At 37.3% G+C, this 21,989-nt stretch overlaps 2 protein-coding genes across 3 annotated transcripts in view; both read left to right on the forward strand.

Moving 5' to 3' along the window:
- Positions 1–21,989, forward strand: part of LOC141427523 (uncharacterized) — a 131,746-nt gene that overhangs the window by 104,679 nt on the left and 5,078 nt on the right. The window lies entirely within an intron of this gene.
- On the forward strand, positions 11,036–21,924 carry LOC141427527 (uncharacterized). The gene is made up of 10 exons (XM_074087056.1): positions 11,036–11,342; positions 11,836–11,955; positions 12,352–12,555; positions 13,961–14,141; positions 15,545–15,694; positions 16,208–16,467; positions 17,416–17,620; positions 18,941–19,148; positions 19,885–20,065; positions 20,822–21,924. Exons 1-10 carry the CDS (start codon positions 11,286–11,288, stop codon positions 21,566–21,568), a joined length of 2,313 nt encoding a protein of 770 aa, XP_073943157.1. The 5' UTR covers positions 11,036–11,285; the 3' UTR covers positions 21,569–21,924.

A 21,989-nucleotide genomic window follows, 5' to 3' on the forward strand; every position in this document is an offset into this window, starting at 1 on the left:
TAGACTGCGTTTTCAGTAGCTGTCTAAGTACAGTCAAGTGCAAAAATATGTATCTAAACGAACCACTCAAAAATATGTTACCACGGCCTTATTACGTCGGAATAAGTGTCGGTGGTACTTATTTTTGAAGCGTTGAATGAGTTCCTATTTTTACACTCGACTGTACTTATCTATGAACCTCTAACTATTCTTAGTAAGAAACTGAAGATAAAATAAAAGATAATACTTAAACGTCCTTCCTTGTTTATATTTACTTATTGTAGTTACATAATTATACTTAAGCCGACAACGGCGGTCTCCTGATCTGTTTTCCTGGATCCTTAACTTCCGTAAAACATACGAATATTTAACGAGGAACCAACTTAAAATTATTACTTTTTTTGGGACTCAGGACGCAGAACATTAAATTAAATAGGTATGCGTCATCCATCATCTATTAAATAGGTACATTGAACAGGATAGTGATATAGTGATGGTGGTTACGCAAAAATAATTATGTTAAGTACTAAAATGCTTTTTTCCTAATTAATTATTCGAGACAAATTTAATTGATACTTAAGGGGAAAAAATAGAAAAGATAATATAAACGAACTTAGGCATAATATGGGCATAATGGGCAGAGGAACCAACTATCCATTTTCACATAGGTACTTACGTAGTAGGTACCATCAGTCAAATCACTATTGTTTTATGACATGCAAACGATTTTCAACTTTAAGGTGGTAGACCACATATTTGGCTGATGGTATACCTACTATTATAACCGTTCATTCTGAAGCAAATATAGTGCATGCCACATTTTCAACAAAGTATATTTCGTTAGTTGCCAACAACTTACACTATTTCCTATCACATCTGATATGATCCACCGAGTTCAATAAGTTTATTTTAACAGTCGCCAGCAAAATGTCGTCCGTTAACCCTGGTACTTGCATCATCTTTATCACAACGTTGAAAAAACAAGTGTTTTCATATTATTTTTAGATAATTAAGTACATTACATACGTCGAAAGTGCTCGTTCGTGACTTTCTCGGTTCGGCCATAAATTCTAACAACTTACAGAAAATAATTCCCTTCCTTAACTTTAAGGTAGATATAGCTACCTTCTACCAGGATATTTGAACTAACCTTATCATATTTCAAGAAAAAAGAAATACATAGATGAAACTAAATGCGCTATACCTAACGAGAAAATTATAGAAACTACAGACTTTTTAGATTATACCTTAAGCGGCAATTACACTGCGTCGTTCACCTGATGCGGTCGCCGAATTTCTTTCAATTATTTCGGCGAAAGAACGTCGTCTTTACATTAATTACTCTGTCCGTCTACTGCGGCGGCAATATTAAGGGCCGGTGGCAGCTGTCGTGTCGCTCGCCGAATGCGGCCGACTACCGTGTTCTTTACACTTTTGCGGTCGCCGCATGCAGCATGGTCGTCATCATTAACGTATCAGCCGTAGGACGTCCACTGTTGAACGTAGGCCTCCCCCATATACCTACCTCCAGTTGCTTCGGTTGGTAGCGGCCTGCCTCCTTGCATCCATCTTGAACGCGTGGCTTTAACGAGGTCACTCGCCCATCCCGTTGGTTGTGATGTGATATTAGCTACGGCTAAAGTCTATTAATCGGTATATTTTCATATATTCTCATGTAGTAAGTTACTACTTAATAACAAGAAGCATTCGATGGCAAAGCACTTAAATAATTTAAAAGTTGCTCGTTTGCCATCCAATCGAATAAAATAAAAAATAAATTAAAAAAAAGAGTTGCTTCAAATATTGGTTGTTTTTTTATTAGCTACGAATTCCGCAAATATTTTAAAGAAAAACAATGGCCGAATTACATGTATTTAACTAATAATTAACAGTAACTTAATATATGATACGTCACTGCTATCAGATGATAACAGTTATGGGTTAATACATTGATAAACTTTTAACTTCTAGTTAGCAATAAGACAGTAATAACGAATAATGACATTACAAATTTTATTCTACATCATTCCCATCGTATGACGCAACGTCATGAAATCTCACTCAACTATAACTCTTAATTAATTAATGAAATTGGTGATATTCAAATCATCATCATCATCTCAGCCGTAGGACGTCCACTGTTGGACATAGGCCTCCCCCATAGAACTCCGTTGCTTCGGTTGGAAGTTGCTTGCATCCACAGTCAACCCGCGTCTTTAACCAGGTCATCCGTCCATCATTCAAGAACTTTTCAGTCCCAAGGGCCATCCGTTCTCTGAGCTATTGCTTTATGGCATATATGCACTTGCCATTTCAAAGAGAGCTAATTCGCTCAGCTATTAGACATTCAAATATCACTTGTTAAACTACCTACTTATCAGTAATAAGTTACCTACGAGGCCACGTGGTGGCCTAGTGGTTTGACCTATCGCCTCTCAAGCAGAGGGTCGTGGGTTCAAACCCCGGCTCGCACCTATGAGTTTTTCGAAATTCATGTGCGGAATTACATTTGAAATTTACCACGAGCTTTGCGGTGAAGGAAAACATCGTGAGGAAACCTGCACAACCAGCGAAGCAATTCAATGGTGCGTGTGAAGTTCCCAATCCGCACTGGGCCCGCGTGGGAACTATGGCCCAAGCCCTCTTGTTCTGAAAGGAGGCCTGTGCCCAGCAGTGGGACGTATATAGGCTAAGATGATGATGATGATGATGAAAGGTGTATCCCACCACCTCGTCTTCTGATACGCTGATTGGGTACCAACAGCGGGACATAAGTAGAGCTGCCCGCCTTGGAATTGGCATATCTATGCCACCATTATGTTTACACCGGGCATAACACAGTAGCAGCCTGAGGGGTGGCAAACAGGACAATCACCCGGGGCTTGAGAACCCCAGATATTTTGCTTGCGATTCACCACCTCAAGATCTACCGCCTGGAGCGTCGCACGCAACGGCAATGACCGCCACTGGCTGTTTGTGTAAGTATTTGCATTTATGAAGTTTGAAACAAGGTTGAAAGTAAGAATCTTTTTTTTCCTTAGTTTCGCATTATTTTTTTCACCTCAGCAGCTCAAACAGGCAGGTTTTGCTATGAAAAATCAGTAAGCAAAATCACATTTTGCTTACTCCGTGAGACAAAGTAGCTTTTTAATTATTTTTTTAAGTGCTGGGTCCACTCACTGAATTCCAAATATTTGAACTTGACTTTGATCTGTCACTTTCACTTCAATATGAAAAAAGCGAGAGATAGGATCAAATCGATACTAAATTCTGTAGGCCTAAAAAACCAAACAAATGTTTGGAAACACATATAACCGCAAAATTACAAAACATCTGTTGTATTAAGTATATAGTGCATTACTAAAGGGATTTAGTATAGCACTTATTGTTCGAAGCTTGTACGGTGCTTTTCTCAAATATAAACTAAAAAACTACAAAGATAAATTAGCAAACAAAACGAGCATATATCGCACGTGATGCAATTGTAGAATCCTTCGCTTACTCGGGATTCAAAATCAACACTCGCACCAATAAACGACTTTGCTCTCTTGTTGCACAAATAACTATTTCACCTCAGCACCTCAAACAGGCAGGTTTTGCTATGAAAAATGAGTGAGCAAAATCCGTGAGACAAAGTAACTTTTTTTTTAATGCTAAGTACCTACCTACCTACAGTGCTGGGTTTACTGACTGAATTCCTAATATTTAAAATTTACAAACCCCCCGACATAAAAAAACGCCAGCAAAATAAAAATAAAAACACCTGTAAAAAAAAGGCCGCTAAAAAAGACAACTAAAAAGTAAAAAATAATTATGCACTACCTAGCTGTTGCCCGCGACTTCATCTGCGAAGAATTCGTTTATTCCTATCCCGTGGCGTGGCGTGGGGATCTCTGCTGATTTCCCGCAAAATTAGCCTAAGTTAATTTAGTATAAGTATCTAGTAATATTTTTTTATCTAAGCGTCGTCGGTGTCGGAGGACCGCTAAGGTTAACAGGAAAGTATATTATTAGTAGGTATGAAATTCGTATCGTACCTACTGGACAATTTTTCGTTCCAAATTCAAAACCTCTACTTTTTTTTCTGGCTCGCGCGGTTTGCACACCGGAGACTTTTTTAATCATTATCTGGCATTCTTAATAACTTTCTGGTGACTTAAGATATAATATAAGTAATGGCGACTATAATAGATAAGTAGGTATACTTTTTATTCCAATATTCCCACGGGATACCTAGGGATAAAATATCTAAATAACAACCGCTGGGCTTAGAGTCATGAAATTTGGTATGTAGGTAGCTGGACGTCTGGAATAAACACATAGGTTACTTTTTATCCCATATTGCCACGGGATAGGGATAAAATCTCGAAATAACCACCGCTGGGCTTAGAATCATGAAATTTGGCATGGGTGTTTTAATTTAATGTCAATGAAAACCATGATGTAACTTTAGGGAATTCCCACGGGAATTTAATAAAATCCCAGAATTTCAATTCAACTCCTGTATCTAATGATTTACGCGTGCGAAGCCGTGGGTAAACGCTAGTTTTATATATTTGTTTCGCAGCAAAAAACAACTTTGCTCTCTCGTTGCACAAATAACTATTAAAGCATCACTGTATTATGTACCTATCTATGTATATCATTGCAGCGGTTTAAGCGTGAAGATGTAACAAACAGACAGAACGAATAACTTTCGCTTTTATAATAGGTACTAGCTATTGCCCCTCGGGAACTGTGCATTTTTTTCCTGGATAAAAAGTACCCTATGTCACTCTCTGGCCCATAAACTATCTCTATGCCCAAAAATCACGTCGATCCGTCGCTCCGTTTCGACGTGAAAGACGGACAAACATACAAACACAACTTTCGCATTTATGATTTCGGATGGTAAAGAAAGGAAGGATAATATGATAACACTGATTCCAGGGATTGTTATTGAGTAGGTATTTGCATTTGATATTAGGTAATTTCAAATTGATAACTCCCTCCACTTGTTCCTGAGAAAAAGGGGCTTGATAGACGGACAGACATAAACAAAAAGATTACCTAACGGACAGCAATTAAATCCTACCTATAAGGATTCCATTTATATTCATTTTGAGATACCTACATAATCCTAAAATTGGTTTAGGCTTCAGCATTTATATACATAGCATTATTCAACTATTTAAGTAACAGCAACTGATATTTGCTACAGGATCTCTAAAAATGCAGATAACTTTATGACCCGATGATTACTCAGTCATGATAATATTTTACATTAACGGTTGCAATATGGGAACTGTTATCTCATATAAGTACTTGGTATTGTATATTGTTATGCTTCCATATATCGAACATATTTTCTGGCCCGTTGTTGTTCACGTCCCCAAATTAATGTTATCATTGTCAAAGGTCACATTGCGAATTGTCAAAGGTCACATTGGGCAATTTGATTAAGTACAACTGATTCTTGGCTAGCTGAAGTCTGATTCATTCAACCGGAATGTTAGATGCGACGACGAGCGTAGCGAGGAGTATGTTAGGTTCAACTGTGACCAAAACAACTTAAATTCTACCACTAAGATAACTTACTTTACAGATTTTGATCCATGTTTATTATAGATTCATTAAATATCATGTAAAAATAAAAAAAGTAATGAGAACCTGTTTTTTTAACAGACTTCAAAAAGGAGGGTTATCAATTCGGTTGTATTTTTTCATGTTTTTTTACCTGATAACTCCGTCATTTATGAACCGATTTGTTTTTTTTTTTGCATTTAAATTAAGTTCCATCAGCACAAAATCAGGATCTGATGATTGGATCTTAAGGAAATCGAGGGAACTCTTAAAATGTTGTACTCATTTTACTACCTAATCTTATACTTACTAAGTAGCATACGCACGTGGCTTTGTTTCTGTGGAAGCACTCCCTATTCCGTGGGAACTTCGAAAAGCCCGTCATTATTCCATAGCTAGGTAGGTCATTAAGGAGCCCTCAACCCTTCAGTATTTATGTTAATATTGCTATGATTCACACAAAAAACGCTGCTTCGTCTTTTATACTTAATGCGTACTGCTATAAAATGGAATTGCTGCCATGCCATCGTTAATTTTTTCCAGATAAATACAACTTAGGACTTAGAACTAAGGCCAGAGTGAAAAGGTTTTATTGAACCAATGAGCTACATCTTCGACCTAAGAAGTTCAAGAGGTTATTGGTCAGTAAGTATTATATAAATAAATAAATAAATCCTATTAAATTTCAGGCCCAGGTCCAAGGTCGATGTTGATGTGTCAGTCAGTCAGGATTATGCCTAATGAATGAATAGCTAACGAACGGGAAACTGAAGTAGAGTCGACTTTGTGTGCTGATTTGTTTTTAATCTATCGACGCACGTGGTGTGACATGTGGTGATATGATCATACTTATTTGTTCTTCTAGAATATCTACGCTTATTTATAAGAAAAGACACAGTTAGCATTCCTTTAAATAGCTTGCATCCGTCGACGTCATGCACACGTCGTCGTTTACTTACCATATGAACGAACAGTTAAAAGAAATTCTTTAGGTCCAAAAATAACCGTACGAGGTCGAGATTCGAGATTGTCTAATCCTCGTCTTCATCTTGGTCTAAAATTGGCAATTTCTAGTCCTCGAAGCGACATTGTGGTCTGAATTTAACCCTTGCATCGCCTTACGCCATTGCAAACTTATTTAAGTGTTTCCTGATTGTCCTGTTGTAATTGTAACCATCAAACTTCCGATATTTTATTCCCCGATTGTTTTTTTTTTTAGTTACTAGCTCCCCACCCCGGATCCGCACGGGTACAATTTTCAAAATAACCCTTCTTTGGACAGTCGGGTAAAAAGGTCTCAGAAGCACTTCACCCACATTTTTCAGCTCCTTTTCCCAAAAACTATTACCGCGCGAATCTGGGGCGCGTCGACGCAGAGTAAATTGTAGGTACCTATGCCATATTTTTTTTCCTTAGCTCAATTTTTGAAATTCGTATTATCTTTTTTTCCAACTATGCTTTAATTTCATCATCATACCCAGCGCAAAGCGGGATTTTTCTGCTCTAGAGCAGAAAAAATGTATAAAAATCCTTTATTGCATTGTTTTAGATTTTTTTTTAATTGCACCATCAAAGAGGTAACACAAGTATTTTTGCTATAAAATTAGCCTGCATCGTGTAAAAAAATCTAGTGTTAGGTTGCTCAACCTGACGGTCTTATGAAATTTGACAGATTGCTTACAAAAATTTGTTGCTACCAATCCCACCAAAAACAGTAAGTAGCCGTTATTCAAAAAAAACTTTGTGTGTTTGGTTGGCCAACCTGGCGCCCATCCGAAATTTGACAGATCGCGGGTAAAAATATCTGCTACTGGCTACTAACGCTGCCAAAAAGTAAGAAACAAAAAAAAAATTTGGCGGGAACCTTGCAAATTTTTCGTGGACATTTTTTGAGAGTGCGAATGTAAACTTACAAAAATGGAATCATCGAGTGCTAGTGACATTTCTTTCCTATTAATTGTTTAGCATGAGTTTTTTTTCGTCTATTATTCCTGCAGGGCTACTACGAAAATCGAAGTTCGTATCTTACCGTCCCTCTCACTCTCGTATTAAATACTCGTAATATAGCATCAGCGGGACGGTACGATACGAACTACGATTTTCGAGTTTCGTAGTAGCCCAGCTGTAATAGTTGAAAGAAAAGCAGATTATGCACCTCGCATTAAGTAATTTATATTGCCCTCGTGCTTTTTAAAATCGGTAAAATCGGCACTCGGTGCATAATAAATAAGTTTCTGCTTGGTGCAACATTCTACTATTGTATGGAATGTCTGATTTGAATAATTCAAATGTACAGGTATTGAAACAGTCTTGAATATGAAATGATTTATTTGGATAATGATTAATTCAAAGGTATGGATAACTGGTCTAATTTTGGTCGGCATTTCTATCAACTTTTAAAACGTAAGAAAGTAGTTATGGTGACATAAACAATATTTGGACATATGGTATCGGGATTTTTTTTGTAGATATTAATATATCCTTTAACGTAGAACATTTTATAAAATATATATTATTAAAGAACAACCAGCATAGATAATGGCGTGGCTTTACAATTATCAACTTCAAAAAGTGGCATTTGCAATAATTTACTTTTTTTTTACTTAGAAAAGCCTTGAACAGAAAAGTTGCACTTTGCTCCCTCTCGTCAGGGAGGAAAAGTTACTTTTCTGAAGGAGAGGTGTGAAAATATAATGTATGGCACTGGGATAATGTGTTGCATTCTAATGGTGAAAGAATTTTAAAAATCGGTCCAGTAACTCCAGTAGTTTTTGAGTTTATTCGTAACGAACATCCAAAAATCCAAATCTTTCCTCTTTACAGTAATGTTATATATTATTAGTAATTAGTATAGATTAAGAGTATTGCGTATCTATTTATCACGATGCGGTCAGTAGATCAATCCTAAACCCGTGTCTGCTTTGGATCAATAACATACTTTCACTTAATGTTAATGACTAATTGATAAGGTAATAACAAATTTTCTAGGTACTGCCAAAGTGTAAGAATTTAAAGTAAGTACTCTCCTCTAATTCTAATTCAAGTCATCTAAATACGAAATTGCAACTTGAATAAAAGCTTAAAAATGCCATGGTCTTAGTTGACGTGCATTGGGGTCAATTCCAGGGTAGGCAGCAAGACGGATCGAGGGGGTCACATGGGACATGCCCCCGGTCCCTCCCCAATCGTACGTACACATCAAATTGAAAAATATTATTAGGTGACCCCCTTCAAAATGTCAGGCTGCGACCGCGCCTCTAGGCGGCTGGTAGTTTGCGCCTACAGCACTGCAACAGTGCCATCACCCCCCACTCCCCACAGCAGGGTAGGCAGCGCAGCACTAGCGCTGCTTACCCTGCTGTGCTGCCTAGCCTACTCAATGCACGGTCTCTATTATTTGATTAGCAAACGAAGGTTTATCTATACTCGCAATTAAAAATAATTATTCGTGATAATTATCGTAAGTATGTGAGATGATTGCGTTAAACCCACTACGTAAATACTTACATTTTCCTAAAGATTGCGAACCGTTGATAAGGTGACCTACCATGATTCTTGAATATAGGTTAAATCACTTAGTTTCATTGCACGTGTATGACACGTGGCATTACCTACGTTATTTCTCAGACTTTATACTTCATTACTTTTACATTTTACTTATTAAATGCTGGTAACCATTTATAGACGATGCATGCACAAAATTTACTTAAAATATTGCTACAGATGCTTTGTATAAATTAATAGTTTTCCGTCGTTTTTTAGGGTTCCGGAGCTAAAATGGCAAAAACGGAACCTTTATAGTTTCGCCATGTTTGTCTGTCTGTGTCTGCCTGCCTGTCCGTCCGTCCGCGGCTTTGCTAAGGGACTATCAATGCTTGAAAGCTGTAATTTTGCACGTTTATATATGTAAACTATGCCAACAAAATGGTACAATAAAAACTTAAAAAAAATGATTTTAGGGTACCTCCCATAGACGTAAAGTGGGGGTGTTTTTTTTTTCTCATCCAACCCTATAGTGTGGGGTAGGTATTGTTGGATAGGTCTTTGCTAAGACGATTTTTCAATTCAGCGATTTGTTTGCGAAATATTCAACTTTAAAGTGCAAATTTTCATTAAAATCGAGCGTCCTCCCCCCCCCTCTTAAATCTAAACCGGTGGAAAATTTTGAAAAATTCAGGATGGTAGTAAGTATATCAAACTTTCAAGGAAAACTATAACGGTTAAGTTTGCTTGAGAATTATTAGTAGTTTAAGAGTAAATAGCAGCCTAAGGTATAAAATATACCTTAACTATGGAAGATTCCGTATAGAATACGAAAACCTTAGAAAAATAGTTTTTAATTTTTTCGTAATGGCTACGGAACCCTATTTCGGGCGTGTCCGACACGCTCTTGGCCGGTTTCATATTTATCGTGCTCTCTCAAATTAGTTCCAGTACCTAAAGTATCCATATCGTAAAGCCGTTTTGACATTTGACACTAAATAATAAATTTTCATTTTTGCAAAGCCTAAGAAAGATGTACGCAGTGTGAGGTCATTTTAGATGTTCACCGACAGTACTTACACACAGTTACGGGTAGACAGAAAAAGAGAGATATAATAGATTGATAGGGTACAGATGATTTCTTAACGGATTTTTCAAAATACATAGCATAAAAATAACAAGCTCTCTTATTCTCACTATGCAGTTCAGAAGAAAACAAAAATATTGCTGATACGAGTACATATTACTTCATTCATTATATGTTGCGTCTTACGATGATACGTATCTGTGTGACATCGGACCTACATACCTTCATCGAGCGCCATCAACAGAACACTAAGCTGAGACAAAAAGTAAAAAAATATTCCACCAAAAAGATTTTCATGTAATATGTTACCAAGTACGAGACCATATATAGCTCGCTCCGTCAAAAAGTTATGAGATCTCAATGAAGAGGCAATAAGGTTCTAACTCTACACGCCCTAATTTCAGAAACTCTACACCTTAGTCATGTTTGTAGCTTGGCCGAGATCTGGGGTCTCGGTAGTTCTTGCCCTGCCTAATTCGTCCTCTCTGCCGCGCAGAGCTCGATGTGACGTGCGCTTGACGTGATGCCGATGCATTCTGCACAAGTGATTTATACGAATGCACATCATTGCACGATTCGTAAACTATTTGAGTCACCACATTATGAAGACGTGAGTCTAAATTGACCAAGGCTTAATGCAGTGATTTTGAGAACTATTCAATAAAATGTCGTTTATTCAAAAAGTTAAAGCCCCTTAAATTACGTTGCTTTTATGTTTAGGTTTACGACTTAGACTTACATTAGAACTACAATACTTACTTACATTAGAATTACAATATGAAGGTAGACCTACTTAAAACATACGAAATCTCTGCTAGATCAACGGGCTATTCGATTTAGTTACTTCAATCACAGCGCAATGAATAATGTAGATAATTTCCAAATTAATCTATTGATAACAATTTGATTGTAGCTGGAGATAATTTGTAAACACTGCGAACAGCACAATACGTCTTGGAACGTAGGCCGTTGTTGTGTACGCCAGACAAAAGCTGTTTTGATTCTGCCCCGTGCTGGAATGCCTGGTACTGATCTCAAACGCAACACGCCAACAAACAAGTGAACACATGAGAGCAATACTTCTAAGTACACTCATGAACTAAGTGGCTGTAACTGTAAAACTGTCAAATTTCATTATGTACTGCAGGTCCGTTAAAAAAAGCTTCAGTGAACAATGTGCGGATCCCACAAAGTGCGGTTTTTGTGCGTTGTCTTTTTACTCGGAGCAAAGGTAATAAGTTATTTGTAATGTTTGTGTTTTGCTTTTATAAAAGCTATAGTGTGTCACGAACTAAACACTTAATAGGTGAAGGTTGAGTGCAATGTAGAGCATTTTATACTTCAGCAGAAATAAAAAGATTTACTAGCTACAAATAATTATAGACACAATATAATAAAGAAATGTTTAAAAGTCAAAAGATGAAGTTGATCTTTTAGCTTAATTATTGCATCTTATATAAGTGTCTTAAAGGACTGTGTCAAATTAAGCAAAGTGATTCTATTATTTACTTCCTTATGAAAATCTGGACAAACATAAAAAACACGACTATTTCCATTGTTGATCCAGCTTTTTATCAGTAGCTAATTTTACTTAGCAAAACAAATGATATTATATACGACTATATTTATTGCCGCTAAAGTTACCCTAATTATATTTTAATCACTTTGTTTCTTTTAAAACAGTTTTAGCTTTGTTATTTTATCGTTTAATGCCTCACTTTTAGGTCGACGCCTACTTTAACGACGCCCTTAATCCTATAAAAGACGCCTTAGAGGTTTGGAATGTACAACGAAACGCACGGGTAGCGCACCGCAGTGCCAATGACAATATATATATTTGTGAGGTAAGTAGACTGCTTATCTAAGAAGGATATTGGCCTGATAACTTATATGTAATTCGCTCATTACTAGCTTTGACTAGCGATAACGTTAACATTGAAGATGAATTCAATGCTAAATTCTTTTCGAGACGGGGATTTTCTTATATCATTTCGATATCCAGAAATGGGCTTATGCACGCACGCAAGGGCTTAGGCATTAAATGATTCAGAGTGACGAGGCTCATCCTGCACTACTTCAAGTATTTCTTTTAATAAATGTCTAAATGACATTACCATCTGATCTTTGAAAATCTTCTGAAATCTGAAATTTGCAGACATTTGATTTAATCCATTTACTGATGTTTTGAAGCGGTTTATAAGTAAGAGTATTTTTCGTGAACTTGAACTCCAAATTGACAGGAGGTGCCGGACACAGTACCCCCGGAGTTGAACAAGACTTGCAATTACCGCAACACCGAGTATCACGAGCAAGTATATAAATGGGTAGCCGGCCGAGGCTGCCTTCAATTCACCCCAGCGTTCCTTTACATCAACGGAACGAACACCTTGAATTTAAATTCGGCTTGTTTTTACGGCGAATTTTATGCACCATGCCTGGAAATTGTAAGTTCTTCACTTCTCAGATTGCACAAACTAGGTTCAGAAGGGATTACTTGAGGGTAAAGCCAGACGAGCGTAATTTTTTCGAGTTGCAGTGAGTCGCGTAATTTCTGCTGCATTCGGTTTATACTAAAGTCCAGTTTGTGCCGCAAGCAACTCAAAATGAGTTAACCCAACCCAAATATGCGGTCTACCACCCTAAAGTTGATATTCGTTTGCATGTCATTAAACAATAATGCCAATAGACGTGTCTGACAACTTGAAAGCTCGACAGCTTGAAAGACGTTTAGCGACATATATTAATTTGATAGGAACTTCTTTAAAAATGTATAGACCACTTATTTGGCTGATTGTACATAGATAGGGTTTTTGTATGAAACCAGAAAAAGTCGGCTTGAATGACATCATCATAGCGTAATAATAACAAGTAGTGAGGTAACTCGGCTATCTAGATAGAGCATCTAGGAGGCGTGAGGTGCAAGTCAGAGCCACGTCAACGCTAATTCACAGGCCCGGTCCCTACAAACTTTTGTGCGTAAGCGAGACAAATAAGTAAGCTCACTAATAAAAAAATTTTCGCTGTGACATAATCAATAATAGTCTTACTTAGAAGTCGTATTGTGTACGAAATCTTCCAAGTTTAGGTATATTTTAGAACTTATGCTGCTATTTACTCTTAAACTACTAATAGCTCTCAAGCAATCTAAGCCGTTATAATTTTCCTTGTAAATTTGGTATACTTACTATACTGAATTTTTTCACATTTTTCCACCCAACGGTTAAGATTTTAGAGGGGGGGAGAAAAAAAATCACCCCCACTTTACGTCTATGGAAGGCACCTACCCTAAATTTTTTTTTATTTTGCCACTGTCGGCGTGACTGATATGTATATTAATGCCAAATTACAGCTTTCTAGTAGGTCTCTGAGCTTAGCCGCGAAAGAAAGACAGACGGACAGACTGGACTTGACTACGGAACCATAAAAAAGAGAAAAGCTAAAGAGTATGAATTTATTAATTAATTTTATCTTGCTAAATGCACAGATCATCAGTTTTATTAAATCCAACAGTTTCACTAACATTGTTAAACTTGCATTTCACTTATTTATTCAGGCGTTACCTACTTTCCGAAGTTCCATATCAACGTATGTACAACCCATATTTGACATGTTCCATATCAAAGAACAATATAAAAGATATTACTATCGAACCATTTCACTCCTGACCCACCGTAGAACGTTTTCACACTATAATATGTTTTGTAATACAATGTCCTTGTCAAGCTATACATGTCACTATTACTTTTTCTGCGAAAGGGTTCTACTGTGAGTAACGCGATTTTCCGTCTGTTTCACTTTAATGGTTCGATAGTACATAGTACATTATGTTTCATTTGTTCTATCTAACAGGCCAAGGAAGACGGCACCATAGGCTGTTACCCGTTCGACCCTGGTTTAGTGGAGGTGGCTAGGGCGGTCAGGAATGCCCTTATACCAGCAGCTCATGGCCGCTGGGAGCGATGCTTCGACGAAGCTTCGCATTGCTGCTCCCATTACATGGGGACAGAAGTACCTGAAGACGAAACTTCAGGTCAGTACTACCTATCCTACTAATATTATGAATGTATACGTTTGTGACTTTTGATACGTGAGTGTGGTGTGCGTGAGTACCTATGTGTTTGTTTGTTATCCTTTCACGCTAAAATTCTGGAGAATTTTCTTCTTTTAGCGACACGCTTACGCAATCTTTGTCATACTCGTAAAATGCTTTGAAAAATTTGCAGATACTTAAATGATGTCACGTGCTTATTCATACGTTTCTTTTGTTTATGAAGTCAGCTCAAATAAATAAATAAAAATATTCACCTACCAGACTAGAATCTAACAAAGTTTTTTTTTATATTATAATAATTAATAGTGTTAGTCACCGGTATGGTCGTAGTGACGACCATATTTGTACCTAACTGTTGTCGGGTTAGCGGCTTAGGTGTGTAGAGCCCTTTAGATAGGTTTGGTGGATAGAGTCTGCTTTCTTATCACAAAATAGCTGTTGCCCGCGACTTTGTCTGCGATGAATTCGTTTGCCGCGCGCTTGCAGGAACTTTTAAATTTTCTGGGATCAAAACTATCCTGTGCCCTTTTCAAGGTCTCAAACTATCTCCATACTATATAGCTGTTGCCTTGCCTAAAACTTCGTCTCCAAAAATTCATTTATCGCACGCCCGCAGTAAATATACAATTTCCTGGATGAAAACTTCCTATGTCGTTCTCTGGGTCTTACCTACACTATCTTCATACCGAATTTCACCACTTTCGGTTGAGTACTTTTGGCAAGAAAGCTTAACAAACAAACAAAGGTTTTTAATGAATTTCGACAAAGGTTTCGAATGGTGACACAGAATACAGAAAACTTGTATAAAAGAGGGTGGTGTGTTCACAGACGATTTGTCCAAATAATTGACCGATTGGAAAATAATGTCTAAATCCAAAAATCCTACAAAACATTAGTTGGACTACAAGACATGAGTTGGAGTGGGAGTTTGACTACTCAACCCCAATATCAAAGGTGTTAATTAAATAACTAAGAACCGCACAGCAGACACCCCAACAATACTTTTTTTTTATTTTAAGTTTGTTTATTGCATTTATTTTTAAACAGATTCCTTAATTATTTCATTTTAAATAACTTTACACTCGTAATTTTGTACTTATAGGCAGTAGGTACTTCGCCGTCTCACTTTAAACTAACAGACAAACGTCCAGTATTAAATTATCTAAATATCTCGCTAAAACGCTCTCGCTTTTAGACTGGGCACAGTGAAAAAAGGGATACAAAAATGACAACCTCGATTCAACTCTCGATTCTGAACTAATTAAAGTTCACGTTTTCAGTTATTTCATTAACACCTTGTACCTATAATATTCTGAGATAAAAATACCTAAGATCTCTACCGTACTTAATTATTGATAGAATGTTCTTGAATACAATTTCAGAAGAAATCAGCGACAGTGATGAAGACACCACGTCATATTGCCGTGCCACTTTCGACGGTTGGACGTGTTGGCAGACTGCGGACGGCGGCACTGTGGCGTTCGAGGTGTGCTCGGAGTTTGCCTACTCCAACCAGGGACCTTCTTGCCACCGTACGTAGAAACAATACCGTCTTTACCATAAGGGCATATGGGCCCGTGAGCAGTGGAGTAGCTTGCATGGGTTGGCTGGCACCCGGGGCGGATATTGTACGTGTCACCCCAAAACTCGAATGAAAAACTTACGTAATCTGCCACAGTTTTAGGAAATTTTATAGCTGGCACTATGATATTCACGGTCACCCCTAAGTGGGTGACACCCGGGGTGGACCTCACGTTTTTAACTCCCTTGCTAAATATGCCTGAATTAATAACACTTTACGAGTAGTCACGGATTTTAAGAAAACGCCATTTAATTTAATAATAACATTTACACTGTTTTGTTTAGTAAAACAGCAGCAGGAGCAGTGCGTGCCTCTTAACATTTGACTATCTTCTAAACAGTAAGAGTTAGGCCACTGTATCTTGAAGCAATTAACTTAATTTGTCCCTTAAGCTTAAGGGGAATCAAAAATATTTAACACGTTGTAGATGTCATAGCAACAGTATTTTTTTGCACATTTGCAGATTATAGCAACAAAGAATGCCACCGGAATGGATCATGGGAGCTACAAACGGACTACAGCACTTGCAGCATCACCTCTCGTCTTCTCAGGCGATATCGCTTCTACATAGCTATGCTCGCTTTTTCTATCGCGTCGTGTCTGCCCGCAATCTTTGTGTTCTTCTTCTACAAACGTCTGAGAGTGACAAGGGTGGCTTTGCACAGGAATTTGCTCATAGCCATAGTCATAAGGAACATGCTGGTCATCATTAGTAGGAGTGTGGTAAGTTACTAACTTAAGTATTTAGTTTTAAATAACTCTTAAAGTTCTTAATATTACCTACATACATAATAATATTAAAAAAGCATAAAGTCGCAAGCAACAGCTAGTTTTAAATAAAAGCTTCTAAAAATGATTTAAAATCAATTTTAAAGTCAAATATTAAAGATGGGCCCACTTATAAACTGGAAATAATAATTAAAAACTATTTTTTTTCGTTGACTGTTGACTCTACTAATGACTCTACATTTGTTAAACTTTATAGAAATCATCTTTGAGGATTTATCTTAATTACAAAAACCGGCCAAGAGCGTGTCGAACACGCCCAAGATAGGGTTCCGTAGCCATTACGAAAAAATTAAGTAATATTTTTCTAAGGATTTCTTATTGTGTATCTTCCAAGTTTATGTATATCTCATACGTTAGGCTGCTAATTACTCTTAAACTACTTATAAGTCTCAAGCAATCTAAGCCGTTATCTTACTACCATCATGATTTTTTTCAAATGTTTCCACCCAACAGTTTAAATATTGAGGGGGGGGGACGCTCGATTTTAAAGAAAATTTGCACTTTAATGTTGAATATTTCGCAAAAAGATCACCGAATCGAAAAATGGTCTGGGAAACCCCGCATTGGTTTTTAAAGACCTATCCAACGATACCACACACAAAAAAATCACCCTCACTTTAGTACGTGTATGGAGGAACCATAATTTTTTCTATTTTTTTCATATCACCACTTTGTCGGCGTGACTGATATGTATATTCATGCCAAATTACAGCTTTCTAGTACTAACGGTCTCTGCGCTTAGCCGCGGATAGACAGACAGACGGACAGGCATGGCGAAACTATAAGGTTCCTAGTTGGCTACGGAACCCTAAAAATAGAGTAAAAATCGTTTATTTCGGACACAATAATAATATAATGCAAGGGTATTAAACATCTCAACAGGTCTACATAGACGAGCTAACAAACGCCGGTGACACGGTGATGTCTACGCACGCCGTTGGATGTCGAGTGCTCGCTATTTTGGAGAGAATCGCCGCCAACGCCGTCTTCGTTTGCATGCTAGTCGAGGGGGTCTACCTCCATAGACTCATCGTCGCTGTCTTCAAGCGGAAGCTAAATGTCACCTGGCTCTATGCGGCCGGCGCTGGTAAGAATATGAAGATTAACACGTTCACTGTCCCCGTACAAAATGATTTCACACGTCCACGTACGTATTCACGTTGGGGACAGTTTGTAGTTATGGATTCTCAACCCCAAACTGTCCCCAAGGGAAGCACCGGAATCCTGAATAAAAACTTCATGACCACATTGGGTGCACCCAGACACGGGGAAGGATTATTTATTAGAACAAAATGCACTGGTCAGTTCGCTTATTTTTATTTATTTATTTTATTTTTTATTCAACTGGATGGCAAACGAGCAAGTGGGTCGCCTGATGGTAAGAGATCACCACCGCCTATAAACATCGGCAACACCAGGGGTATTGCAGACGCGTTGCCAACCTAGAGGCCTAAGATGGAATACCTCACGTGCCATAATTTCACCGGCTGTCTTACTCTCCACGTCGAAACACAACAGTGCAAGCACTGTTGCTTCACGGCAGGATTACCACCACCTCACCTTTGCTCTTTGTTGATGTCGGCGACCGGCACTGCGAGCGGCATGGTAATAAGGCAGCATCGCATTGCAACGTAGATTGATGGCTAGTTGTACTAGGGACTTACCCATTTTGAGGAGAAACTTTGAATTGTAGAGCTTTGTAAGTAATCAGAAAACGATAACAATCTCTGTATTGCCATAAAATGACTAGGTACTCAAGTTTACTACCAAACTCGAAAGAAACCACCGAGTTTCAGTCTTTTCTAAAATTATTTAAAACAAATACTTTACGTAGGAACCTACTACCTACCTACCTAATCATTTCGGAGAACAACGAGAACTTTACTTTAGCTGGTAAATAACCTATATAACCCAATCAATAGTATGTATAGTATAAACTATAAAGTACAGGTAGTATATGCTTCGCTATAATTAAAAGTTCTGGAAAACTAAAATATAGGTAGGTACAGTCGAGTTCATAAAATCGTGAGCAAAGATTTGATCAAAAATATCTGAACACGCTTCTATGCCGTTAACAATAGAGTCGTGTTCAGATATTTTTGATCAAATTTTTGCTCACAAGTTTATGAACTCGACTGTACACTGATTCCGTATGTTACGTAAAAAAATTTTGTCTGGCAGAGATCGCTCGGAAGCGATAAGTCCGCCTATTGATGGTAATTCGCTCCGTGACCTGTTTTCTGTATCGTTTTTTATTGTGGAACACAATAAAACGTCATTGTATTATATGGTATGTAATTCGCTCCGTGACCTGTTTTCTGTATCGTTTTTTATTGTGGAACACAATAAAACGTCATTGTATTATATGGTATGGTATGTTTTACAATAATAATTTTCCTTTTTGTAGTTATCGCTGTAGTTCCAGTAGTAGCCTGGTCTGTAGTCATGGGAATCCACGATAACCACTCCTGCTGGGTGGTGTATACCATAGACAACATACAATGGATACTGGACGCACCCCGACTAGCGATATTGGTCATCAACACAGTGTTGTTTATAGATGTACTGAGAGTGCTGCTGACTAAAATAAGGAATAGCGAGAATGCTAATCAGCTGTAAGTATAAGATTACTGAATAATTGGTAAACAGGGTGGCACATCGGGATGAATAGTTAGTAAAAGGTACCACAATTGACAAATAGGAAGCATGTTCTATGGCACCTTGTAATTGATCAAAGATAAAAGAAACGTAGATAGATTTTCTAAACGTCTTGCATGACTCGGATATAAAGCCTGATTATAAGCCATCCCAATGTGCTATCTTTTATAATGATGACATATAATCTATATGTGGTTGGTGGAGGCCTATGTCTAACAAAGGACGTTATGCGGCGGATATGATGACGATGACGATATAATCTAACTCTAATCTTATCTGCATATATACTCGTATGTATGTTTGAGAACTATTTCCATGATATCAAGGACCATGATGATATCAAAAAAATATCAATAATTTACACTAACTGAGCAATCCCCAAACTAAAGAAAGCTTTTACTATGAGCGCTAAAAAAATCATCGACAAAAGCTATTTAGACTTACTTAGAGATTTCTTGAATAAGACTATTGATATTGTGCCAAAGTAAACTTTCCCAAATTGAATTTTTCATACTTATAGGAAAGTTTCGGAAACTTGCCACAATTTTTGTATGGGGATTAAAACTTTTCGTTTCTTAAATTTAAATTCTATATTTCTTGTGAAAATTTCCAGAAAATTCCGAGAACTTTTCCAACTATTTGGAAACTTTCCGCAACTTGCACATTTGTAAATATTATCTCTGGGTTTCCCAGGAGCACAACAAAAGCGACCCTCTTCCTGATGCCAATATTCGGATCGCAGTTCCTTCTTACCGCATTCCGACCAAGCACAACCAATTGTGTCGGTGAACAAGCGTACTACTACGTTACGTACACCGTCGAAGGCCTCCAAGGGTTCATTGTAGCTCTGCTGTACTGTTACGTTAACAAGGAGGTATGTTAATTGATAATTTTATATGTATTGTTATTTTTTTAACAATTGTTTGTCGTTATCAGTCACTTGGATATGTGCTGTTAAAATTTAAAAAAAAATAACAGCAACTGTAATAAAGTAGGTATAATAGGCACCTATCTGTGAAGGGTTAAAAGAGCGACTTTACGGTAAAATTAATAACTGCAGTAATTATAAAGTCCTTGGACTGCATTTATCATAGAACGTTATTTTTAACCGTACCCACACCCACAGACATTCATTAGTATAGCTTTACTTGCCCGAATTTCATTTGCCAGAATTTCACTTGCCATACTAACGTTTGCCATAAAATATATAGAACCGTGCTGTTTTCAGGATTTTTCAAAATGTCATCTTATATAATGCAGTAGGTTAGGTTAGTTTAATATCAACGCTGAAGAAAATACTATTTCAGAAATAAATTACTTTATGGCAAATGAAAATTATGGAAAACGATACATTATGGCATATGAAATATGACGAAATGACGGTAGAGAACCACATTCATTACCTAAGATCTTCAATAGATTCTTAGCTATTTTTACTTGCTGTGAGAACGTTATCAATTCGGTTAATTTTTTGTGTGTTACCGTGTGTTGTTAAAGTTTTTTATTTTCTAATTTTTTGATCCTCGCCTGTTTTACGCCTGTGTTAAACTTGCAATATTATAATTGTTTAAATCACTCGAAAATGTTCTGTATTTTGATAAAGATGTTCAATGAAATCATATTTCCACAGGTCCGCATGCTTGTTAAAGCAACATACAAGAAAACCGAGGAAGCAGTAGTATCGCGCGTTCGTGGAGAATCCTACAACCGACCAAGTATAGACCCTAACTCCAGGAGGCTAACTTGCAGCACCAACATCCCTTCGCATTATGGCGAAGAAAAAGACAATCCAGTCGCCCCAAATATTCATGTAGCCGAAATCATATCAATACAAGCTAGCGAACGATTAGCCGAAATACTAGAACCGATTTACGAAACAATCGAAAGTGGTGTGGCCAATGAAGGCTACGATTCGCTGGAAAGAGGAGCATCGTACCCTGCAAATATGGATAGGGTTGATGATTACTATGGTTTCGCAGCTGCCGATGGTGACAATGCAAACCAAGGATGGATGAGGTGCGTTTCTTCACCGGAAAGCAGTGTTTTTAATAGTTCACATTCCGAATTAGATAAGAGAAATAATGAAAAAAACAGTGATTACGATGATATGAGTAGCGGAATAACAAATGATAATCATAAGCAGGCAAAAAATCCAAAAGATACAGTTACTAATTATAACTATCCAGACCCGGAAGATTTGTATGAACTTAATCAACCGGACAACCCATTAAACGTTGAAGACAATGCGAGCATGCTTGAAGCAATTATGCAGTATATAGAAACCAACGAAAATAAAGATGTTGAATTAAATCCTGACCTTTTGTCTCCAAATAGGAAGCCGGATGACAAAATCATGTTTGTAGATATAAATGAATAAGACTTTTTGCCAAAACAATCGTTCCTTTTGAGAGTTATTTCCCCTCTCTGTTCCTACTGCTGCTTTTCTATTGTAGGATACTTAATTATTGACAACATACAAAACATAAAAACCGGCTAGGTAAATACTGGTAGTACCTACACTAGTAGATACAGATTGTTGTGACGAATACCCAGTAACGATTATAAATACCTAACCCTATCCAAATCCCACTTCATCTACGATACAGTCTGATATTAAGTATAAATAAGGTTTTATTATTTAAGAATAACAATTATACTTAAATGGTAAAGGGATAAATTATTAAGTGTTAGAAATAATTTGTTATAAAAACATAAATACAAAATTGAAACTTGCATTGCCTTTAATTGACACGTTACTAAAATAATAACGCTAGTTTTTGCGCAACAGTCCATATAGC

The sequence above is a fragment of the Choristoneura fumiferana genome, chromosome 4 (genome assembly GCF_025370935.1).
Source record: "Choristoneura fumiferana chromosome 4, NRCan_CFum_1, whole genome shotgun sequence".
In the NCBI taxonomy this organism is placed as follows: domain Eukaryota; kingdom Metazoa; phylum Arthropoda; class Insecta; order Lepidoptera; family Tortricidae; genus Choristoneura; species Choristoneura fumiferana.